General features: G+C 39.3%; 1 protein-coding gene across 1 annotated transcript in view; it reads right to left on the reverse strand.

Annotated features, from left to right (window-relative positions):
* Positions 1-168: 168 nt before the first annotated feature.
* The window catches only part of LOC141908870 (uncharacterized), a 32,523-nt gene continuing 5,517 nt past the window's right edge, over positions 169-27,174 (reverse strand). Inside the window, exons 2-4 of the mRNA XM_074799128.1 lie at positions 24,886-25,066; positions 3,205-3,528; positions 169-2,164 (exon numbers count right to left, since the gene is read on the reverse strand). Of these exons, the coding sequence (XP_074655229.1) occupies positions 1,689-2,164; positions 3,205-3,528; positions 24,886-24,973 (888 nt within the window). The 5' untranslated portion in view covers positions 24,974-25,066 and the 3' untranslated portion in view covers positions 169-1,688. The remainder of the gene's footprint in view (positions 2,165-3,204; positions 3,529-24,885; positions 25,067-27,174) is intronic.

A 27,174-nucleotide genomic window follows, 5' to 3' on the forward strand; every position in this document is an offset into this window, starting at 1 on the left:
ATGGTATCAACAATCTAGCAAGACGTAATCCTTATTACATTGTATATCAACTTTTATTTAGAATAGATCTTTAACATACGTATTTATATTTACAAAATCTTGATAATTATTTTTACACAGAGTTACATATTTTTGTACATATTCTTATTATGTACAGTTTGTACGCGCACGATACCCTCGAATGTTGCGATGAAAACCGCGCCAAACAAAAACATTGAGATCTGGGAAGGTGAAATAACGATAAGAGGTAAAAATTTAATAGATGAGTTATAAGTGAACACTGAGAATGGTCCGGACGAGAACAGAATACAACTAACTTTCAGGTCAAGTCTTTACCGGGATCTGCATAATTTGTTAATTAAATGCGATATGTCGCATTCGATCTTATGCACTATATTAGGTAAGTCAATTTCATTTCGCTTAAAAACCTGAAATCTGATGACCTGTAAATAAAAATCTTAATTTCTCGCATCACCGGATGAGGGTAAATTCAATCAAATTCAATTGGGAATTTCATCGTTTGATTTGTTCTATAACCATTAAATAACCATCAAATCTTATTACATAGATAAACTATGACTGAGAATTTATTTGGCTAGCAACCAAATATCCCTGTGGGAATTCATAAAATCTTAAGAAATTCATACGTCAGTCATTCATAGGACATCGTCGAGTTAAGATATGCAAATCACCGTCGCTGTTATGCCATTTTCGTTTATCATAAGTTGGATTACGGATTTTATGGTCTTGAAATATTTGCGGAGGCGGGGAACAAATCTTAAAAGAATATTTGTTTTCTTAAGACATTGAAAAACATTTCTTAGTTTGGAGGTCATTTTCGATAATAGTACTCGAATATTGTCTATTTACTGCCTACATAGATATTGTCCACCGCGATTTTTTGTGTTTGATGTAAAAAGATGACATGGCAGTGTTAAAACGTTATAAATGTTGAATTTTATTTTCATAACACTATGCTTAAGGGGGCGGCGGGAAAAATCTAAATGAAATTTCGTTTTTTTCCTCGGAATCGGAAAACTCATCGACGGATCCGTAATCCAACAAATAACAAAAATATGGCTATATCACCATGAATTGCAACAGTTTCACTCGGACGAAAAAAAAAGAAGAAAATTATTTTTCATTTAGAAGATATAAATCAGCACGGGGAAGAACAGCGTCGAAATGAAGAATTTTACGAGTTAGTCGAGCTTTTAAAAATGGATTGGAAATACACAACCATATTGGAATGTAGCAACTATGTAATAACAGTGAGTATGGTCGGTATTTGGTATATGACACATGTAACATTAACCTATGCACATGTATATACATATATACGACCTTTGTGAAGTCAGTACCACGGACTCTAAAACGAAGAGCCAATGGTGAATACTTTTTTTCGAATCACAGAAGTTAAGAAGCCTTGTTTACGTATAATTCCCAAGCTGTGAAATGTTTTCTTTTTAAAGTTTTTTACTATAATTTTCAACGACGGGTGTGAGATCAAAAACTTCATCGGAGAACACATTCGACTGAAACCGAATAGATTAAACCACTTTCAATAAGGAATTAAGTCGCGTCGGACTTATCTGACAACTTCGAATGGTGGATACAGCGGGCGAGCGCGTCTTTGACCTAGATCGATAAAAAACGAACATCCAATCGAAACACTTTCTCGCGCGTTATCAGGCTTCCGTTTCGACCTTGACCTCGTCTTTGTGCGTTTCCTCTTCTTGCATCATTTCTAACGTCGGTTTACAACTGACCAATTGGCTGCAAGAATCGTTTTTGTGTAAATCGCGTTTCGGGCGAGCGCCCGATTGTTTGGCCGCTTTTTTCTCCTCCTCGATCTGAAGCGCCTCGATCGATCTGAGCGTGTTCATGCGTTCCAGTTTTTGTTCCCGTTTCTCCATCGTAAACGACAGTTGTCGGCTGTACGTTTTGTAGATGACGCTGTCGGTCGGGCGTTTGCAAACGCGGATTGTCTCGAGATTTTTCGGCTTGAAACTGTACCGCGGCTCGCGCGGCTGAACGATTCGTATGCTACCCCATTTCTGTAGGAATATCGTGACGGCAACGCACCAGATAACTACGATTATCAAAACAACAGCGAAGTCGCCGATTCTGAAGGCGCGTAAAAACTGTTCCGAGCTTTCGCGGTCTGAAACGACAAAAACAGGAAATCAGAGGAGGGGATACTCTTTCAAGAGTGACATGGAAAATGGAATCTAAACTTATTGCAATATATATTTCAGCCCTACACAGTGAGGATTTCGTATTGAGAATCCCTCCCCCTGGAATGGAAAGAAGCGCGATATTTTAATTTTTGTGCCCAATTCGTCGCAAGATACGAGGCGCAAATCTACAGCAGAAAGATAGATGGCGTATGTGACCAGGCTACCGCAAACTCTCAAGAAAACTTTTGAAGCTGATCTCGGCAATTAGTACAAGCAATTAACCACCCTGCGAGTCTGAGAGCGGCTGCGCAATTCATCATAAATTCTGACAATGAAACTGTTGTGTTGGTCGTCCATCAAAATCCTAACAGCTAATATTCTCTTCGCTAGTTGATCGATGGGCTGCATACTATGCCGGATATCGACTCGGGTCGGCGGTGCATTTTAAGTAAGGATTCAATTAGTTTCTTGCCGATTTTATCAATGTCATATATCGATATATTTTATGGTCTAAAGGACATTTCGTGTAGATATTGGATATTCGGCATTTCCTGTCGCTTTTGCACATTGGCAAGTTTATATGATAGCGATATGGGTAATGATCAGATATATTTGATTACGCGTCAACACGAATTTTATTTTACAATTTCTAGAACACAGGAGAGTTCCTTTCCGCAATTCCATTTGCGACGAACCGACTTCTTTGTACATTATTCAACATAGGCAAAATGCTACGCGGGGGGTTATTTAGAGTGTTAACTTAATTCGAGGGTAAAAAACAATGAACTAATATAATATGAAGGAAGAAATATTGATAGTTTGAATAAAAGTGGACAGTTTGAGAAGGTACAAAAATGTCCATAGGTCTATAAAAGTTTCATATATTTTTGCGGTAAACATCGTAAAAACCAATAAACCAAGAATTACATTCAAAAGAATGTTTCCCGAGTGAACGGGTAAACTATAGCCGTCAAATCTCACGTGCATACATAGTTTATAGCGAGGCACTTGTGCATCGACGTACCCGATAATGTGAGGAATGTTGCATTTGAGCTACTATTGCTTGAACCCTCGTCGTTGAACGCCCTCATATAGATTATATAGTACGTATCAGGAAGAAGCTGATTCACCGTCTTCAACCTGACATCGGGCTGTAAATACGTCACCAGTCGAAACGGTCTCGAGTTAACGTTTCTCGTGTTGTTGTAGTAAGGAAGAACAGTCATTTCAAAATATCCGACCCGAATCTGAGACGTCGAACCGGTCGTAGTAGAGTGGGTCCATGTGACTACAGCAGTGCGGGAAAATACTTGCAGAATGCGTATGTTGCTCGGCGCCTGCGGGAGAGCTGAAAATATGAAAAGAATCACGTTACGCTATATCATAAAAGTCTGATATAAATTGATTGAATTAGCTGAATAAGATATCCAGTTACGAGCTACTCGCGTGAATTATTCATATAAAAGCGTGTATTTACTAAATAGCCGTACTGCAGGTTCTGCACGACATAGGTAAAATAGAGAAGTGCATCAATGTCCAGCGACTAGGTTCTATTCATTAAGCAAAATGCTTTGATTACGTAGTTGCCACGGGAAACCTCGGTTATCCGTATAGAAACTCTTAATCCGAATTGTAGTTTCAAATGATTGACCGTAGATCGTGGATCGTGGGTCAAGCCCAAACTGGTCCAGACTCATAAACGATCTTGAAATCAAAATACGACACCGGCATAAAATGGTGTAAATTCTCATTCTAGACTGGCTTTGGCCCCCCCTGGCTTATCCATACTAAGGTTACCGCGAGAGAAATCGCACAATAGATTCAGCCAAAAATTAAAAGATCTATAGTAAAATGGTATATAATATTTCGAGCAACGTTTCGGCTTAATACTATTAGCCATCTTCAGGCCTACAAAGAAAAGAATGAAATTAACAGAATATCATTATATCCTTGCTCGAAATATATACCATTTTACTATAGAACTTATAATTTTTGGGCGAATCTATTTTCGGATTTCTCTCGTTATTCATCTTACACGGATATTGTGTATATTTTCTCGACTCATAAGGTTGCTGTATTAAGGTCGAAAGCAATATAAGCGATTAAGCCAGACTTTTAGATCAAGTAAAACTTTCAAATTTGAGATGATTCTAGAAGGAAGACGGCATAGCCTGGCGTTATAACATAATGCGGAGACCCCGGTAGGGAGAATATTCGGTAGACAATGTCACGAAGGCGACGTTGCCAGCGAATGCGTGGAGTGAAATTTCACTATTCCTCGGTGCTAATGCGATTCCCCCAACCTCGAAACATCAGATTTAGCATCCTGTAGGTTGTTTATCATAATGTTTTTTTTTCAAGCCGTGGAAAAACCAGAAATATGATATAAAAACGAGATAATGTATCAGGAAAGATGCGATCTATACCGAACAATTGTGTCGACATGAAATAGAAATATGAGAGATATCGGTATTAGATATTCGTAGCATCCTCCAACCCACGTGCACAAAACACTACGGTGATACAATACGGTGAAAATCCCACGATGTAGATAAGAACAAGAAAACTAATGGACGAAACGCACAGTTGATGATTTCACCACTTTTTCTCTGACAGTTTCGGAGTTTTTTGACTGAACTTCACCAAGGTTTAGTCAACACTTCGAAACTGTCAGAAAATAAATGGTTGAATGATCAACTGTGGGTTTCGCTTATACGACTTCTTAATACTCAGATAAATATCTAAGACTACCGGTCACAAGAAAACTAGCTTAAAAGTCAACGCTTTCAAAAGCAAATGACACATACACTGCCTAATATTATCGGCGACGAATAATATGATATGCTATTAAGGATCAATAAATTTATTTTGAATTTAATACACGACAATTGAATTGAATTTAATTTAATTGACCGGGAATCAGTCCAACCAGGCAAGGGCATAGGGCACATCCATCCAAAATGCATTATTAAAAAGACATGAAAATGCACTTTACCAAAATTTCTGGGGGGATCTGCCCCTACCTAATATTATTAATACCCCCGCCAAATATGTTCCTGCTTTCCTATTCATAGAACTAAGGCCAAGTTGGATGGGGAAATCTCCTAGGTACTATTTTAATGTCCTGCCCTACGCATCTTCAGGCCTGCTAAACTAATTTCGGTCCAATGTCGACTACCGGTTGTACAACGGTCATGTACTGAAAAGTACGATGATTTGTAATCCGAAGTGAAAACATTGAAGGGGCTGCGCGACAGCTCTAACACTATGCCAGTATTTCTCATTTCCTGTCTTTCAGTTCTCCTCCTCTCTGCCTCAATACGTCTGAATGTTTATTCAATTTATTGAAAATCGTACACCGCACTGACTTTCTCGCACGTCCATCAATATAATGACGTTAAGCCAAACTCTCCGAATAACGCCGCGTTTCCGGAACATTATTGCACGTATTTTTTTCTTTTCTCCGTTTCCCGCCAGGAAACATTTTCAGCAAAATAGGAAATTAGGCTTACTTCTGCAGTTTTTTTTTAAAGAATAAACCCCATCGACTTTCTTCTTCAATGAACCCGATATGAATGCACAATTAACAATTTTAGGGAAAAACATGTCTCTACTTATGTATACAATTTAAATGGAAACTTCTATCGTGGGATCACGAACTATAACCATTATACAAAAGCTTCCATCATTTCAATTCAAGCTTATTTTACCGCGTATAAACATACACAACGTTCTTCCCACGACATAATCCGAAAAGCTGAAAAAATACACTGTCGGAGTTCGTGTGTGTCGTATGTCGTTATATGCTCGTGGCAGGATTACAGAAAGATTACGAGGGAGGGTAATCGACATACGAACTGATGAACCATTAACAGCTAGGCGAATCTCATAATCAACCGCGACCTCAATTCATTTACACTAATTCACGCTTCTCTCGCAGTATGGCTTCAGTGTAGAAAACTGTCTAAATTCCAGGGCAAACTTTGGGTTTTGTAGCCAGTCGACTAGTGGCTGGAACTAATTGCCGAACGCACTATAGTTCGGACAGTGTCGGCCATCTTGGAACTAGGTCCGAACTACAGCGACCGTACTCAATTCCGTTGTCTATTACCAAACTAAATAACTGGCATTCGGTTTCACTAAGTTTTCAAATAGTCCGATAACCGAGGTTTGCCCTGATCAGAAACACATTCGATGCGTAGTCACTAATGACTATATGCGGTAGAACGCAGTACCAAACAATCCCATCTTTGATGATGTCATTATCAGCCAGTCGGAATTCCCGTTTTATTTACGCTCGGGTTTTACCATTTATAGTTTATCCGTGGAATTTGCCTCAGCAACTATACAACGTGCGTTCTGATTGGTGCGGCAAGTTTTCGCGCGGCAAACCTGCGCATGTACCTGTGCACTCGGTCTCCGTGCCGTGGCTGAACCTAGCGATGCCATCAGGTTCGAATCCCTGCCGAGGAAGGTTGTACCAACCCGCAGTAGTTTCAGTTCATATCATAGAAACGGTCATATCGTTACGTTTACGATTCTTCGTGAACACGCGAATAAGTTTTACTTGGATTTTGCTCATAACTCCGAGTGAATATACCATCACAATCGAGCCGGATCTATTCTCCGTGTAGAAATATCATTACGCATATTTCCACCATACTATTCGCTTGGTCTACGCCGTTAATTATATCCTTGGTAGTTTTTTTCATGTCGCGGGACGAGACAGGAAACGAACTTCCGCTGGTTTGACTTCTCGTCGTTAATGACTTCTCAGAACGAACAGTTCGGTCCATCATAAATCCTCGCTGTGTGAGCTAACCGGACTGGAAGTAGCTGAGCCGATAGCTGTAAATGCATTTCTTACCCTCCACACTCTATCCTTTATCTTTCTCTCGCCTTGAATCTTCAATTCTCTTTTTATTTCCATTTGTCTCGGTCCTCACTCCACTCTCCCTTACATACATTTTTCTAGTTTTTCTCATGCACTCATTACGCTCCAACAGCGTCGGTTCGATTTTCGATCTCAGTCGGATCACTCAGTACGTAGCATCGTAGATATACTTTTACCTGATTTCATCCGCGAATGAATGAATACGATTCGATTCCAAATATCGTAAAACGTGATCTAACTCTCTGACTATCTCTCTTACTATCTGACTCTGCATGTTGGTTTCCACGGGAGCTGCACCTCAATACTTTATGAGTTATCAAAGCGGTCTCCGTTGGTTTCTATATTTCCAGGGCTAAAGAACAATGCAAAATATTGGACTGAGAATATAAAAGTAAGATATTTACCATTTTTCAAAATATATTTTAAATCACTCTTGCCATTGATGTGTGTTACATAATCAAGCTCGAACCATCAAATGTCAAACGGCAAAACTCACTGGTTACTTTTTACTGCGCTCTTCCGGTGGGTATCTTCATCGTGACAGTTAAAGGCGGTAAAACTATTCATAGATTACCAGAGCCGTGTCGGGCTTTTTTGAGGGGCAGTTCTATTTCAAGAAAAATGCACTTTTTCACCGTGAAAATGGGGGACTTTTCTAATGTGCCTATCGTTCGCTTGCGTCATTCTCAAATGTCAAACGGCAGGTTTCACCGGTTACTTTTTACGAAACTCTGCCGGTGGGTATCTTCACCGTGACAGTTAAAGGCGGTAAAACTATTCATGGATTACCAGGCTCGTGTCGAGGTTTTTTAAGGGGCAGTTCTATTACATGGGAAAATGCACTTTTTCGCCGCGAAAAGTGAAGGACTTTCCTATCGAAAAATTCACTTGATAATGGATGACTGTTCATTTGAAATAAAAAATGAAAATTGTATCCAAATTTCGAAATCCCCCCCCCCAATTTTTTTCAAACTGAGTTTTTGGAGGGAATTTTTCAGGGCAAGAATTTAGGGGGTTCGTTCGCTACCCCCAAACCCCTTCCCCTCGGCACGGGGCTGATTACTTAGGATTACAGAACTAGAACTCAACACTCAAAAGCCGAACAATGTGTACGCAGACGGATAGGTCAGCGTTTATTCCCCCATCTTCGTGGCAGCGACAGTTATATCAGTACCGGTGCTAATCCACATTCATCCTATACAGTCTCCGCAGAACGCAGGCACCACTCTCTCTCTCTCTCTGTCAGAGCACACAGTGGCGGAAGACGAAATGTCAATCCCTATTGAAAAACGTCAAGGTACCGGAAATTTTGACATCGCTGAAATAATGAGAGGCATCCGCAGAAAAGCCGACATTCGCCGCGCGTGATATCGCCTTCATCTCTGATCTGCACGTTCTAACCTTGGATTTGTTATCATTCTAACTTCTAACGGATTGATTGATCGCGCTCCGAGCTTCTGTTCGTGGAACGTTAGCATAATATATCAAATATAATTCATAAAAAGTAGAGGTTAGCCTGTGACGCATCTATTCGGTTTTCTCACGGACTTCACGCAATTTATGGCGCCGCTTGTTAGCCCGAAAAAATGTCCATTGTTGTCGATGTAAGGAAAATCTCTTATTTGCTCGCAATTTCTTTAGGATTACGCGTATAGATGGTAACGGCTAAGGGGCTATCCACCCGTACGTACATATCGATTATGAAACGTATCGGTATCTGTAGTAGGTATCTATTCCTGCTCCAGATGATTTATAGCGTCTCACATCTGCAATCTAATTTCGGGTGTCATTGCGAAAATTCAAAACTGTTCATGTATGGGGAGCTCAGCAGGAAGAAACTGCCACAGCGGACAGAATCACAAGGAACTAATAGGATCGTATGGGAGGTCGTGAGTGCCGCAGAATGAAAGAAGCTTCAATTAGGATTCAAGTCATCCTTGTGTGGAAAGTACATAAATCAGGGGCGGATCCAGTATTTTGTCGGGGTGGGGGAGGGGGTCCTGGGACCATAGGCACACGGACTGAATTTGAATAACACTATTTTCCAGAATTTTTTTTCAGCATGTATTTGTACTTGCACGGGGACTTGTTGGAAAAATGCTCTCTTTTGGCCACCGAGGGGGTTCTGACCCCATGATCCCCCTGTATCCCAAACCTGTAAACAACAGAAAGAAACTGTTATTATCATGATTTAACAAATATTGGGTGGTGAGGTCGGAGCACAACACTAACAGACCCCTGGCGTGGGGTTTCGACGAACCGGCCAAAATCCGAAGAAGGAACGTATTTGAAAAATGAATTTTCAGAAATTGAATAAGATCTTGGACTTGTCCTATGTACTCCCGGTGCGATAGGACAACAGGTACTGACTGGCATTGGACTTCTTAGGTAGCCAAGAACTGCATTTGCCATCACAACGCGACGTTTTACGTCTCAAAGAGGCCCACAATAGAGATCCGAATTTTAAAGAAAACGAACTACCCATAAAATCAGTCACGTTAGGTACGGGCCTGAATAACTTAGGATTGAAACCATCGATAGACGAGTGGGGCGGATAGTAACCACAATAGGGATCTGTCCCTATCGGTCTGCGTGAGATTAGATTTTTTTGTAAGTAATTTGATACGAACTGTGACGTCTTAGATTTGATGTTTGACCGCTTAAAGTGCGATGGCATGCATGATATGCGCGGTGTCATCGAATCGTAAAATTCAGAATGAAAATAGAATTCCGCAACTGCACAATAACACATTTACTATCGCAATCGGATGATACGAGTTCGATTCTAGGAATTCTAGGAATTCAACTGGAATGCGATTGAATACGTAGAATTAGCACGCTTCATAATTTCTGTTGTAATGAGCTCGATGTATTACCATAGCTCGATATGCTATGGTTATTGCGGTGAAAGCGGTGGATACCACTGTTGTGGTTTAGTTATGGCACGATCTGTCCACACATCATCAGCATGAACGTGTACGTCGACTACAGTTGAATTGTATAATAAACATTTAATGATTTACTGGATTCTGGAGATTTACTCTCATTAGATTCTGAACACCACAGACCTCAACACATAATTATATAGCTTTGACTGGCCAAGGATGTTGCTACTTTGGACTGTTTCTAGAGCAGACTTGGATATTGTAATGCGGAGTATTGTTAAGTGTGCCAGGAGATTGCAGCGCTGTACTACAGGTGGTCTTCATGTTCACTACCTGTTTGGCAACTATAGCCGCGATCACGGAGACGATTTGGTCCGGATCAGACCCCCGAGTCAAATTTGGCCCGTGCCTAATTAGAGAACGCACGTTCACACGTAAACCACTCACTCGATACTTAACAAGTGAAGTGAGTCACTTCCGGAAGCAGTTGCAATTCAAAAGTTGATCAGTGCTTGAATTTGGCTCGGGCGTGGTCGGACGTTTTTTGTCTGGCCAAATATGGTCCGAAAGTTTGCCGGGCCTAATTTGGCACGGGCCAAAAATGCTCGTGTGATCGCGGCTTATAACGTCAATTCATTCCTATCTCCAGAACTCATGTGTTGAAACGAAACAACGGAACCGTTTTGGGGCTTACCGCTCGATTTTCGAAACAAATCATAACCAGACTGAATTATTGTCCCTTGATAAAACGTCTCATTTTAGGGCTAATCAACAATATGTATTGCTCGGTTAGGGAAATAGCGGAGATCAATCACGACATGGCCACTCTTGGCCGATATTACCATACCACTCAAAAGAGTAAATCAAACCGCAATCGTTCTCGTGACTCGAGCAACGGGAGAAATTGATCGTTAGACAGAAATCCGGCGATAAGCAGAAACTGTGCGGAATTGAAAAAATAACAATCCATACGAAAGCCGTCCGCATCAACAGCATTTTAATCGGAGAGCTATGACACGTTCATAACGCTTCGAGATTGAGCATCTTATAAATCGATATAGATTTTCAACGACATATATAATTAATCTTAGGTGATCAATTTTCCAAAAAACGAAAGGCCCGCGAACAAGCAACAGTTTTCGCTACAAATTTCAGTTTTGATAAATTTTTGACGGCGTAAAAACCGTTACAATAATGTTTTTATACATTGATACCGTGATCTGTGTGAGATGATGTGCACTACGTCATCAATATTGGCGTTTAAAAATAACAATTACAATTGTGAATTCTGGCATCTATTTTTCAACTGAATATATTTCGTAACTCTTATTCCATTTTTGATAAATTTTGATAGTAATTTTTGAGAGGATGTGTGCCACGTCATCAGTATATCGGGGTTAGACTGGTTGCCGGTCAATTCAATTCAATTATCGATATATTCATATCTATAATAACTTGATCCTATTGACATTACATGTGTATATAATCAATATAATCATCTCTTTTTTATCGTCGACAGTATCTTAAGCAATATGTGTGTTGTTTTTCAAGGTGTCAAAAAGTTAGTTTTCTTGTTTCCTTTGATAAAAAATTGATATTAACTTTGATATCATTTGATTATTGTTTGTAATCTAAACCGGAACCGAAATTTCTAATCATGCACTTCGCTTTGAATAAAATATTCATTAAATTTTACCAGTCATCTATCTACGTAATCATATACATATGAATTTAATTAGAGCCAGAATTTTTTCTTCATAGTCAATTTTAAGCTTCAGTTGGCAAACTTGCATCGGAGATTCTTATCCGTTTTTACTGTCACCGTCGTTTTTTCCCATACCGACTGCGCACGTGTCTTTCAATCAGAACATACCGCGTGTAAACAGCTCAATCTTCGCGTGGGGCTCATAATCATTTCACGCATTGTTCATCACGTTACATAATATATACATCTTGTGTGAATGAGCTTTCAACATTCACACTGTAGTGCATCCCGAGCCTCCTGCCACGTCTGAAGCACACATATATGTATTTATGATATCCCCGCTCCGTGAGAAATGGAAAACGACGAGCTTTGTTTGAAGCAAAATAAACAAGACATTTAGTTGATTATATCGATTGTATGATCATTCTCTATGTCTGAAACGTTTTCAGTTTTTCAGACGAACGTCATTCAAATCGTAATTTTCAATTTCAACTACTGCTACTTTGGACTGTTTCTAGAGCAGACTTGGATATTGTAATGCGGAGTATTGTTAAGTGTGCCAGGAGATTGCAGCGCTGTACTACAGGTGGTCTTCATGTTCACTACCTGTTTGGCAACTATAGCCGCGATCACGGAGACGATTTGGTCCGGATCAGACCCCCGAGTCAAATTTGGCCCGTGCCTAATTAGAGAACGCACGTTCACACGTAAACCACTCACTCGATACTTAACAAGTGAAGTGAGTCACTTCCGGAAGCAGTTGCAATTCAAAAGTTGATCAGTGCTTGAATTTGGCTCGGGCGTGGTCGGACGTTTTTTGTCTGGCCAAATATGGTCCGAAAGTTTGCCGGGCCTAATTTGGCACGGGCCAAAAATGCTCGTGTGATCGCGGCTTATAACGTCAATTCATTCCTATCTCCAGAACTCATGTGTTGAAACGAAACAACGGAACCGTTTTGGGGCTTACCGCTCGATTTTCGAAACAAATCATAACCAGACTGAATTATTGTCCCTTGATAAAACGTCTCATTTTAGGGCTAATCAACAATATGTATTGCTCGGTTAGGGAAATAGCGGAGATCAATCACGACATGGCCACTCTTGGCCGATATTACCATACCACTCAAAAGAGTAAATCAAACCGCAATCGTTCTCGTGACTCGAGCAACGGGAGAAATTGATCGTTAGACAGAAATCCGGCGATAAGCAGAAACTGTGCGGAATTGAAAAAATAACAATCCATACGAAAGCCGTCCGCATCAACAGCATTTTAATCGGAGAGCTATGACACGTTCATAACGCTTCGAGATTGAGCATCTTATAAATCGATATAGATTTTCAACGACATATATAATTAATCTTAGGTGATCAATTTTCCAAAAAACGAAAGGCCCGCGAACAAGCAACAGTTTTCGCTACAAATTTCAGTTTTGATAAATTTTTGACGGCGTAAAAACCGTTACAATAATGTTTTTATACATTGATACCGTGATCTGTGTGAGATGATGTGCACTACGTCATCAATATTGGCGTTTAAAAATAACAATTACAATTGTGAATTCTGGCATCTATTTTTCAACTGAATATATTTCGTAACTCTTATTCCATTTTTGATAAATTTTGATAGTAATTTTTGAGAGGATGTGTGCCACGTCATCAGTATATCGGGGTTAGACTGGTTGCCGGTCAATTCAATTCAATTATCGATATATTCATATCTATAATAACTTGATCCTATTGACATTACATGTGTATATAATCAATATAATCATCTCTTTTTTATCGTCGACAGTATCTTAAGCAATATGTGTGTTGTTTTTCAAGGTGTCAAAAAGTTAGTTTTCTTGTTTCCTTTGATAAAAAATTGATATTAACTTTGATATCATTTGATTATTGTTTGTAATCTAAACCGGAACCGAAATTTCTAATCATGCACTTCGCTTTGAATAAAATATTCATTAAATTTTACCAGTCATCTATCTACGTAATCATATACATATGAATTTAATTAGAGCCAGAATTTTTTCTTCATAGTCAATTTTAAGCTTCAGTTGGCAAACTTGCATCGGAGATTCTTATCCGTTTTTACTGTCACCGTCGTTTTTTCCCATACCGACTGCGCACGTGTCTTTCAATCAGAACATACCGCGTGTAAACAGCTCAATCTTCGCGTGGGGCTCATAATCATTTCACGCATTGTTCATCACGTTACATAATATATACATCTTGTGTGAATGAGCTTTCAACATTCACACTGTAGTGCATCCCGAGCCTCCTGCCACGTCTGAAGCACACATATATGTATTTATGATATCCCCGCTCCGTGAGAAATGGAAAACGACGAGCTTTGTTTGAAGCAAAATAAACAAGACATTTAGTTGATTATATCGATTGTATGATCATTCTCTATGTCTGAAACGTTTTCAGTTTTTCAGACGAACGTCATTCAAATCGTAATTTTCAATTTCAACCCTCTCTGGGAATATCAATGAAATATGATTTAGTCATTTTTGCTCGACATAACTACGAATAGAACACTATTTCCGAGTGGCAACGCTAGAGACGAACTATAACTTAGCTACTACGACGCAGTTTCTATGAAACCCGCTGTGTGAAAACCTTTTCTGATAACTTAAGAATAGCACTTTGAAGAATGGCAATATCCCAATATCCGTGAAGATATGTGAGAATCTCACAATTGTAAAATTGACTAGAATATTCGTAAGTAGAAATATGTCCAAGAGCTTCTGCTGCCCATCCTCAGTCTAAAATGTGTTGCTTTGATTACTTCATATAGTAAATATAGTTTATATACCTACATTCCACTTAGTAAATCATTAGTTCCGCTAGATTGTTTTAACGCTCCCTCCGTTGGTTATGTAGTTAATGGATAGAGTACCCGGTATTAACAACTGTTATGATGTAACCCGATAAAGGGTTATTAACTGTAACCTCTTCAAAAGGACGTGACCTAACATATTTCGTGCAATATGCAAATCAGTCGATCGACTGCTACATGTAAGACTTCTTTGCAAGAAAACTGCATGTACACTGGTACTCTGGACCAATAAAACTAACTTGAAGGTTTATTGGCGCCTTGAAAAAAGTTACACATAGATAGTGCGTATAAAAGGATAGATGGAATTATTTTGAATTTGAATATACCGAGAATTGAATTGAATTGACCGGGAACCCGACTAACCATCAATATAAAAAAACATGGACATTCATTAGGTACTTTTCATTCATTAAATATATTTGAATTCAAAATGAATGCCAACACTCAAAGTTGTGAATAGTTATTTTGAAACGCCAATATTGATGACGTAGTGCACATCGACTCACACAGTACCCCTTAAATTGAATTTAAATTGCGTATGTGTGACCAGGTAGGTTCTTTCCCGCATCCCTGGCGTGACGAAATAATGCCGTAACACGTGACTTCGATTGATCACGTGACGACAGAGACAGACGACCGCCTCTCTATTGAAAATAATGAAAGATCAATACGAGTAGGTTATTCCATCACTTAGTGCCAGATTCGACGATAATTGGTCGAAACACAGATTCTGTTACGGAGATAAACATACTAGTGTTCGGCCTAGGGTGGTAATTACGCAATAAACAATAAATCACTATTCCCATGGACGAAGGCCTATAAACTCCTGAACTTTGTCACAGCCAACAGACACAACGACATCATTTATACCTCCCCATATCAAGGAAGGTAGGAGCACCTCGCTTCTGGAGCTCAGCTTAAGTTCATTTACATTTGCTGAAACATTACTTCTCTGCACAACTAATCTGAAAAAGAAGTTCGTTGTGCAGCCTTCCCTCTATTATCCACCCACACCAGTTGACATTTGTATCCATGTCCAATCTTGATTTTATGAATGTGGACTATAAACAGTAACGGAACAATTTCCCACCCGGTTTACACTCGACGATTGTTTGATATCAGGTTGAAATATCAATATCACCAATATAGCCACCGCTACTGCAAACTCATCTCATAAACCTAGAGTATACGCAGGACAAAGCCTGTAATTTTACGTTATGAATATCAATATTCTACCCCGATACCAGGGGTCAGTTGCACAGTCAATGCTTAAACTTAAGACCAGTCTAAGACCGTTTTGGTTCTATATCCAATCTAATAACTTACGACCAGTCTTTAAGTTTTGGGGCACTTTCGGACTTATCTGTGCAACCGGGCCAACTGGGCCTTGGGGCCAGTTGCAAATGTCTTGACTTAAGTCCAAAAGTGGTCTTAAATCTTAAGACTGGTCTTAAGTTGTTAGATTGGCTTTAGGACTTAGTTGGTCTTAAACTTAAGTCTAAGCCATGACTGTGCAACCGGCCCCAGGGGCCGATTCCATAGACAGGACTTAGACTTAAGACCGGTCTAAGACAAACTAAGTTCTGTAGCCAATCTAACAACTTAAGACCAGTCTTAAGGTTTAAAACCACTTTTGGTCTTAAGTCTTGACTATGGAACCGGCCCCTGAAGCGTACAGAGCCACAAACTTGTTTCGGGTTGCTGCTGCTGCCAGTCATATATCTGCACGGATTCGGCTAACGTGAACGGCGTTCCAGTTCTGAGACTCCAGACGATTCCAGCAATTTACACCGACTAAATTAGATCGTATCTCGGATAAGAGGCAGCTATTGTGCGTTCATTACTGCGAGAAGAATTTACCAAAGAAAACTCGATACGCTAAAACACACGTAATTATAGGGAAAAGCTCTCGGTAAAGATTTATGAACGTTGGAAATGGAATCCGCAGTCGCCCGAACCGGAATCAAGAGCAGAAAATACTCCGGATAAGACACAGTAATGTACAGAAACGTGGACCAGAGACTCTCTTAAGCAACCGAGCAGACTGAAGATGGAAAAGCTTTTATCTCAACATGAAAAGGGACACATGTTTGTGAAGTTGATACCGCGTCGGAGTGAACTCGTATCAAACAATCAAGAATACGATTGTGACTAAGGTGTGAATTACACGAGAAAGACCTGATGCTACTCGTAGACGCATATAGCGAGCGTCTTCGAAATAGTACGAAATGAGCCGAGAAATTGTATTTCTAAACATTGAGTTAAAACTCATCTTTCACACCTGTTAGAAAATCTTTCGAATCTGGTTCGCACGGAATAAACCCATACATAATAATAACTTTAATTGAATCAGTAACACACAGCTTATCTATTTTGACTCATCCAGTTTTTAGACTAATTATGAACTAATTGCTGGGGCTTCCATCTTCTAGGTTTACTTATTGAACTGTGAATTTAAGTCTGTCCGTGGATTTAAGTCCACTTTATCTCGCTACTGGCGAAAATAGCAGCTCATGCCTTGTATATATGTGGCTCATGTAACACATACTTCATGCAGTACGATCTCAATCGTTTTCTGAATTCTCGGTAAATGTCTCCGCGAAACAGGACAGTAATTTCCTTAATGAAATATTCGCCGATCGACGGCCGATAATTAAAGGTTTGGATGTTGACGACAAGAAGCCGTAAATGAAATGCGCTGAGCGTCGCGCGAGAAAATTATCATGTTAGCGTTTGAAAGAGAATCTGGTTCGACGGGAAGTGAAAAGGAAATTATTTTGTATATATGCGACGAGTCGGAGAGACTGAAATATAACCGTCTCGGGTCAACACCAGGGGCCAGTTGCACAGTCATGACTTAAGTCCAAAAGTGGTCTTAAATCTTAAGACTGGTCTTAAAGTTGTTAGATTAGCTATAGAACTAAGTTGGTCTTAGACTGGTCTTAAGTCTAAGCCATAACTATGCAACTGGCCCCAGGTGCGCAAAGCAGTCTTGAAAACGTTTTTATCAGAGTGCGGCAATAGAAACAAAAAATGATAAAACATCTGTGCTCAAACTCCGAAAATCAAACTTGCTCGGCGTTTCGTCCTGTTGTGCGCGTCAAACGTGGACAGGCAACCAGTCTAGTAGAATCGGACAGGCAACCAGTCAATGAACCTACCAGGGCCTGGAGATAGACTGGTTGCCGGTCTGATTCGGTTATCGGAGTTAGTCGACTACTATTTGCGAACTAAATGAAACCGAATGTTTTAAGTCGGAACTGAACAAGGGCATAACTGACGGTGCTCTACTGTGTTCATAGTTATATATTTCGATTCCGCTATGTGCATCGAAAGCCAAAATCTTGTGGATTTGGCTGAAACAATCGATTTTTCGCGTTTCGTGTTTGCAGACGTACCGAGCGCGTACGCCTTCGGGCAATTCGAAAAAAACTCTCAGATCGAACCGCACTCAGTGATTCGACTCCGTCTAATGTAGAGAAAAAATTCTACTCCCCGCGCTGATAATTCAGTCAACGAGAAACTGTTTTCTTACAAGCAGCGTTCACCTATTACGACGCATTTATCATCAATTTGTCAGTCTGTTTTGTGAATTCTCCCGGATCGGTGATTATCAACGAGTGTTTATAATGGAGTAGTACGTGTAGCATTAGTTTCGAGAAAGCGGTATGACAGCCGCGGTCCCCGGCTGGGACTGATCGATTTTACATTCGCGAGATAATACGCGCTGATTCTGAATGAAGTCTCTCTGTCTTTTCCTCTCTTTTCGCTGATTCGGGAGAGATTTGTGTGTCGCATTTCTATAAAAACAAACTCCCGTATATTCCGTCGATCGTTGCGATCGTTTTGTGAATAAATTAGATAAACACAAGGCAATATACGAATCATGAACCTCCGTCTGCTATTGGTTACGTCCTCGCGTGATCCCAACATTTGAAATCCCTATTGTACATGGCCGAAGATTTCCGGTTATCGATTTATTCGGGGTTGAAACCCCGTTAAAAATAAAATGCTAACAATGCAAACTCCCTGGAGGCCATACGAGAAGCTTATCGTCTGAAGCAGTTTCGCCGCGTCAGTGAATAATTAAAATTAGCTCACTCACTCCTTACCCATAGATCATCCGTACTAAGTATCAACAAATTTGATTAAAACCTGTAACTGGAATAAAGATTTTTGTAAAAGTTAACAGCCTCCGGCCACTGCGGAGCCAGAGATTTGAGCTTGACAGCACAAGCAATCGACCCACTTAAAAGAACGATGGAACTCCATTATCTCAGTCAGATACAAACGAATCACATGTAGTAAGTCTATACAAACTGCCAAGAAATAATTCACTGGTTCTGGATGTTAAATTAAGTTTTGTAGTTTAATTTGTAATAGAAAATGCACCCACCTACAGGACGAGAAGAAGTCTGAAATGAGTCGGAACACCTCGAAATGATAGTGCATTGCAGTCCAGTAGACCCGAAAGTGAGTGGCAAAATATAAATCAATCAAAAAAGATTAGCTTAAGTATAGTTATCTATTTGGCGATTAAAAACAAACCTTACAAAATGACGATTTTAGAATACTCAGGCGCACTTACTGCTTCGCCACAGAGCTTTTCATTTGGTTAACGACGGTTCGTGTTTTTCATCGATTCATTGTGCGTCAGCGATGTCACTGAGGTGACGTCACAAAATGTCACATCACTGAGGCAATGTCACAAAATGTCACTTGGGGTGATGTCACGAAATGCTATTCCCAGGGTTTTTATGGCAAATGAAAAAAAAATGTATACCCTTTCTGTACGCAAATTCCTCCTCACGTACGCCGAATAATGACCACCGCGCGGGTGCCGTCACTAAGGAGGAGTAGCGAAACAAACATCTCGTCGCCACCGTCGATTAAATTCACCTGTTTTTAGAACACATCTATCGTCAAGCACAAAGAGAAAGGATTTACATCCGCTTAAGGGTAATTATACGCTAGCACTGTATCACATTTACTTATTCATGCGTCACGAATCACGATTATAATGATTTTCGACAGGTCGGTTTCATCTAGACGGTTCTATTCGGTTTTTTTTTCTTCATCTTTGACTACGAAATGCAGTTGAATTGATGCGGGCAGTCGATATTATCGATTGGGGACTTGGATGTTTTTTTTTTGTGATTGACGCTTGAAATCGAAATGTTTTACATTCAATCAAACATACAGTCAATGATTCACATGTATCGATGTTATTAGCCATGAAGAAATTCATTCGTGTCGCGGCACTGTCATTTTCTTATCCAAAAGTGAACGCGAAACAACGTTCATTTCAGAAAAGGACTGAATTACTAAACGATTATGAAAATCTGCTAATTGATTTATGTCGTTTCAGCGCGTATAAGGCTGTCGCAGACGCATTTCAACAATTTGCTGATATCGCTTCGAGCCGAGCCATTAGTCGATTGCGCTAAAGTCGCTTTTTAGATTTTGTTGATTTATCTTTCTGTCGCCAGCTTCGTATCATCGTCATAGACGAAAGCAAATAAGTAATGACAAGAAGAAGGCTAGAAATAAGAGATTCTTGTCTGGGTCTTTGAATAATTTACATCTTGGAAAAAAATATATCTTGCCCCACCTTCACTCCCTCTTCATATCCTTCTCTCTGTGTTCTCACTGTCCCTCTCATCATTTCATCGCCATCACCATCACCATCACCATTCATTACGAATAATTGGCATATTTTTGAATACTTAGAAGGTTGAATTGTTTATAGTTTTGATTAGAGGAATTTCATAGAAAAAAATTGATCAGTCATAATTTGAAATTTCAAAATGTTTTAGGCACGATTGATTTGAATTGGCCTAATTTACTATCATAAGATTTCTAGCCTTTTTTATAATTTGCTTTCGAAAAAAAGAAAGAAAAGTATTCATTCGGTCAAAGTTGTGAACAAACTGAAATAGGTGAGGGAAAAATGTCACCTCTTCCCTAATCTCGTATCCGTATTTCCCTCTCACTGTCCATTGCGGTATCTCTTTCCTTCACTCCTTACGCGCGTCCTCCGCCCTCCCGCTCCCTGTGCGGGTAATTAATGAAATTCGAAACTCCACGTTATGTAGTAACGCATATAGTAATGAAATAAATACCAAAACCCTATTGTCGCAGACATCTACCGGATTCATATTCAGGAAATAGAATGCAATAAACTGGACCTCATTATTAATTCTGTTCAAGCACACATGAAATTATACTACGTACGTTCTTCTGTAAGAAAGGTACAGTAAGAACTGCTATCATGTATATATGAATTTCTAGAAATCAGAAATAAATGCAATCAATTCTTACGCTCAATTCTTAACTGCGGCCATTAAATATGTACATCAAGTTGGCCATTAGTCATACGCGGAACTGTCACGTACTCGGAACAACTGACGTGTGAAATCGAGTCGGTATTCGTTTAAGGTGTGGTCGGTCAGACTATTTCTGACTGTTGTCAGTTCGTTGACACCGCGTAAATCCGTACGAACGTATTATGTGATATCGCCGCTAGCCATATCCGCATAAGTGAATTACACAAGACATGGTTTCACGTCGATTAGATATTACAAAATCTCGAGAGAAATTCAAATTTCAGAAATTCTGAAAATGCATCGAAGATAATGCGCACGTTTTCTATGCAGACGACATACAGTGGAAACTCGTTGATACGAATCTTGCGGGTAGAAATGAATCGTCGTATTAAACTGGTTTCGTATGATTCAAAGCCTGATTGATATAGATATATTATCTGGGACATACCTGAAATCGTCGTGATAATCCGGTTTTGTCTTAAACTGAATCGTATTAACGAGGTTCAAATGAACATTGCCCTCATATCCTACGGAAAAACTAGATATTTTCATCCTCAAGTTAAACATAAAACATCAAAGCATTTTTCCTTCAAAGCGGGATATTTGTCCGTGCGTGTTCCGCTTGATTCTAAGCACTTATCACCCATGTTCTCAGAACCTAAAACTCTATAGTAACGGACGGAAATCTGAGTACGAATTCAAAAAGGTTTTTTTATAATGTTTAATATCGGTATTTTATTGTATCTCTTACTTTTTTTTCACTCGCATTTTCTGTATACATGTATCCGTAGCGAGCGCTGCCAGGTCTCTATTTGATATGCGATAGTAGGTTTTTGCACCGCCGGTACTTTGTAATCTAAACAATCGGAAAACGTCATGGCATACAATACTGCGTGCAGTCATTTTTTTTTTACTGGAGACTCGACTCTATTTCACTGCAAATCGCTGAATTTTGTTTTTGTGATTTTCATTTTATACGTAAATATATAAACAGGACCCGGTTTTACTTGGACGGATTGTTTTCCAGTTTAGAAAGTTGAAATATTGAGTACACGGAGAAGGGCATAGCACATTTTACGTTTAATTTTCGTTTACGGTTGCTCTTACTTTTGTTGCTTCGAATTTTGATGAATACTGAACAAAGCTCCTAGCATAGATATATATAAAACGTAAGCGTATGTATATTTCTTATGTGCATGATTTCACGGCTAAATTTCGAAATGTTTTCTGTTTCATAAATCCTGCGAAGCGAATTTTCAAGTTGCATTTACGTTTGAAGCCTTATGACAATACGGCGATAAAGTTGTGAATCAGCGTTTTACGATGCGATGTTCAGGCCGACTTGAAAATGAACACTTAGATACAATGCTTCTGTTGAAGAACTTACCTTTCAGTAATATATATATATATACAATTTCTGTACTGATACGCTACTGAGTAGAATGTATTCCTGATACTGTTGTTATGTTATTCATTCCTGGCGAATTTTCTTGTTGTTCCTCGGCTTTTATTTCCAATATTTCCTGCATATGTCTGCGATAATCGCTTTATCTGCCGTGAAGATTACGCAGTCCACGAGTCTGCGTCGCTTCCAACGAATGACGGAGTGTTCCAGTTTTGCCGTAGCCGCCAGCAGCCGCCAAAACAATGTACCGTGATGTCACCAACGACATAATGACGTCACCGCGAACATTACAGCGACTTCTATCGTGTTTTCGAGCAACTATAACTGGCGCTCACTGGTACAACAGCGCGATGATAAGTACTAACTGGCAGTGTAATTCATCAAATACAGGTTTCCTTTTACATAACAGAGGTTCGTTTTCGAAAAGAAACATATCTCAAAATAACTAGAATTCTCTTGCTAATCAACTCGCGTTTCGGAATATCATTTTCATTATCCACTCTTCAGTAATTTCGCGCTTGGATTACGCAATCTCTTCACTTGTTGTATCTAAAAGTTCTCTGATAAATCGTCTTCAGTTTATTCAGAATAATGCGACAAGATCGATCACAAAAACTAGGAAATCCGAAACATATTACTCCTGTTCTGACAAACCTCAATGGGCTACCGATTGCTGTTAACGCTGTATTCGAAGTTCTTTTGTACAAAAACGTCTTAATAACGCTGCTATAAAGATTACGTCTAGTCCCTTCTTAATGTTTACACGGTGTATTCGCTCTAGTCAATCAAAGCAACTAGTCAAGCCAACATCAAACCGCAATTTTGGTGAAACGGCCTATTCGATTGCTGGATTGTTCAAGTATTTGCAATGCAATTCCTGATTAAGTAAAATCTAGTCTTACACTCGAACCTTTAAATAAAATCTTATAATATATTTTTTCAAACTTCCCGTGATCTTATAATGGATTGAGCTTTTTTTAAAACTATTCCTATATTTTTGTGTTATTGTCTTAATTATATTGTACACATTGTAAAAGTGCAGCGATATTCTATACAACAGCGCTATTAAAAAAAGAAAATATTATCATGATCGTTATTATTATTTGTATTGACTATCGTTATAATTGTGATTATTGATTATCATTGTGATTATTGTTTATCATTATTGTTTCTGATTACCATTATTGATTATCATTATTGATTATCATTTATCGTTATCGTTATCATATTGATTTTACAGTCCGTTACACAAAATGTCTCAACAGACTTTACAGGTTACATACATTAAACATTATTTCACTCAGACAATTTTAAAAGAACTGTTTGCGAATTACGATCGATGTAATTGTGTAATAGTACAACAGTCGATATGGCTGGGGGGGCATATACGAGGTTCCTGGTATCTTTTCCATCTTTTCATTCAATCGAAAACTATATTTGCGGCAAGATTCGAAAGACATCAAACATTCGACATCACATATTACATATTAAACATACAACAATCGCTGCCAGGGAATGAGTTTGCGTTTCTGCAATATACGTTTTCTTTTTATTATTATTCCGAACGCCATTTATTAAAACATATGTTAGAGTTGATATCCAACACCGCGGGGGTTCGTGTCTTAATCGATTGTGCACCGATCAAATCTACGTATTCACAGGCGGTGCAGACGATAAGGTGTGGTTTCGAAAACCTTTTTAGCTGTTAGCTAATACAGAACCAAGAAACTTATTTCGCATTGAGAAAAACCCTAAACGATGTCACAATTGAATTCGAAAACGAAACGTTTGCTTCATAGTCTGAGTGTAATGAGTAACGCCTGTACGTGCGTAAATTCGAATTAAGAAGATTAATATTCTTTCTCTCTTGTCGGGATTCGGACCTAGGGACGTTGGTGCATTCACGTGGCGTCACAGCGTCATACAGAACGTGACGCGTGACGTCTGCGTGACTCACGTGATATCTGCTTCACCCGGGCAGAAGAGTCAGTGCTCACCCGCTAATAAGCGAGAGAGGTAGACATACAAAAATACCCGAAGACTTTGCAGTGTGCGCGAGAGGAGATTGAGACCGAATTTCATTTTGTAATTGTTGTGCAGCTCTAAATGGGAAAATCTGCTAGATGAACTCTTCAAAGATATCAACAGAATACCCCCCCCCCCCCCCCCACATTAGAAGCCTCAACAAGATCAACAAGAAAGACCAATTCAAACTACTCTTTTCATCCCATTTATTAGCCAAAAATGTTCGCAAATTTGTAGATCAAAGGTTTAAGGCCTTGAATACCTCATTCCCCTATCCACCTTCTCTGTGTAGATATTAAATATGGCAACAATTGCATTAATTCAAATTTTCTCTTTCATTATCATTCTACGTACAAATTTTATACACTATTCTTTTTCATTTACAAATTCTGTATCATCCACAATCTGTAAGATTATCAAGTCCAAAAACGCTTTCAACTTTCATAAAAGACGCCGTATTCCTGAAGATGGATATCAACGTCGAATAGACCACTAGCTCAAGGAAACATTTTCGGACTTGATATCATTTTTCGTTACTTAATTGTGAGATTCTCTTTATATAATCGTCACAACATGGATTGTGTCGTATTAATGGTGATGATGTATATTATATAAGGTTTACTTACCAGCGTTCACTACAGTCGCCATTAAAATACAAATCTGTACGATAAACTTGACGTTAGTTGAAATTAAGCTACAAATACTATCGGGCATTTTTTCTGCCGGGCGCTCCCTAGGCTCGCTTCCTCATTTCGACACGACTTTTGCACCTGGTTATTCCATCAATATTTCGAGTTATTCATAGCTCTGAAAATAATACAATAAAGGCATTTAGTATCATCATTTAGCTTTGTGTCCTCGGGTGACATTTGTTTGATTTTAGCTTTGCTTGATTCTAGGTGGTACCTAGAAATCTAAATCGAGCTTTTAAACTGATTGAAACGTTTTTCGAAAGTGAATTCACTGGAACGTTTTTCGGCGTAAACCTTTCATAATGGTTCGATCGCCCTCTGAAGGGTTGTCGAACAAAAAAATGGTTTCAACTTTCACAAAAGCACGTCGAACATCGGTTGGTGCACACAAATAATGCTTTCGATTTTTCCCTATTCTCTTAATTTCAGCAAATAAAGAGCTAAATCATACGTCTATTATTTGATAACCGCGGTGTATCTCGGGCATCGTTGGCACTATTCATTTATAAATGAATGAGAAATGCAACATTTTTTTGTCGAGATTCATTTGTTGTAGAGTGTTGTTTCGGCAGAAGCTCTACGCTACTAGGCACTTATTTCATTAGCTTTTTCGTATAACAAAACCGCATCAGCGGCGACTGGAAACAAAACAATTAATGTTCCATCGTTTCATCTGTCATCGAATTGATATTTCACTCGTGCAGCATATCGGTGTCGTATTGACACCGTAGCGAAATGTTGGTCGTAAAACCCCCGGTACACGTGTGAATCTAACGTAAAACGTTGCGCAAATAGCAGCGTAATTCGAAATGTGTTAAAGGGTTCCTTTTCATAGTTTCAGTCCTGCACCAATGTGGCCATTATTTATATGCAAAATCATTTATTTTTCGTACTGGTTAGTGAATAAGCCGAGCTAAATTTGGCCCGAACAAAAACTTCGGACCAGGCCCGAGCCAAATTTTAGCACAAATATTGCGTGTGAATCGCGACTGGTTCTGAAAAAAATACTCACTTTGAACGCGCTCTCCACTACGCACTGGCCAAATTAGACACGGGCCAAATCGTGCGATCGCAGATTATGATAGCTGACAGCGATTTATAATTATTCGGTAATTTTACCAACAAACGACCTTATCCAGTTGTCATTTTTAAGTTCAGTTGGAATAACCGAATATGGTCGAAATCTGAATATCATCAATAACCCGGATGATAAATGTATGTGAATGAGACAGCTCTAGTAGGGCTATGGGACAGCGGGCGAAAGCTCAGCGCGAGAGTTATGCAATGTGCATAGCATATATATCAAGTTCTCTTGTGGAAAAAGGCGCAATGGAAGAAATTAAAAGATGCTGATCCGATGAACATATTAGCTGACTTCGCTTGTTAGATTACTGGTTTGTTAACTTCGTCGGTGGTTTGTCATATTATTTCTCGATAGATTCTCATCGTAGTCCATCGAAGTATGCCCGAAAAAGGCTGTGCAACATGTCCCATTTCATCCAGGTTTTCGGTGACTGGTTTTCTTGTTCTGATTGTATAAGTCACGAAGGACACGGTCGACATAGACTTAGCAAAAGTTCGGAAAGAGAATGCTGTAACCCAAGATAGCCAAAGCCGTTTGACTTACACTTCAATTTTTGGCAACACTTACTTTCTGTTGCTAGTAGGCTCTTCGAAACCATCGTTGCCAACCTAGCAATTTTGGTACCTCACTACCAACGCCCCCTGGTGGTGTAGTGGAAATTTGGTCTTTTTACTAACGTATTGCTATGGAACTGGCTCCTATACATTATATGAAATTAATTCCGATATTTCAGGCCGAACACGCATTCGAAATCTTACATCGATGAAGGGTGTGTAGGCAGTGAGTGTAGGAGTGTAGGTATTAGGTATAGTGTACAAGCAACTAGACCGTTATTACATGCTAGAAGGGTAAGTTAAATAGTAATTGTTACAATGTCAATGATAGACGGAGACGACTCCAGTTCCAACTAGTCGGTTGCGACTCTCAATTTTAATCTAATCCACAACGTGTAGTATAGAAACTTGATCTAGTATAGACCAAACCGGTTGGCAACTTTTTCTCCCGCTTCAATCTTTTCTCTGAAAACATCCATACGATAAGACGACAACGTATCCTATATATACTTGGTGAGGTTTCAGTTATATTGAAGAAAAACCCACAATATGACGAGAAACCTTTAAGGAGGTCTTAGTTTTTCT

Source organism: Tubulanus polymorphus, chromosome 7 (assembly GCF_964204645.1).
Source record: "Tubulanus polymorphus chromosome 7, tnTubPoly1.2, whole genome shotgun sequence".
NCBI classification, from domain to species: Eukaryota; Metazoa; Nemertea; class Palaeonemertea; order Tubulaniformes; family Tubulanidae; genus Tubulanus; species Tubulanus polymorphus.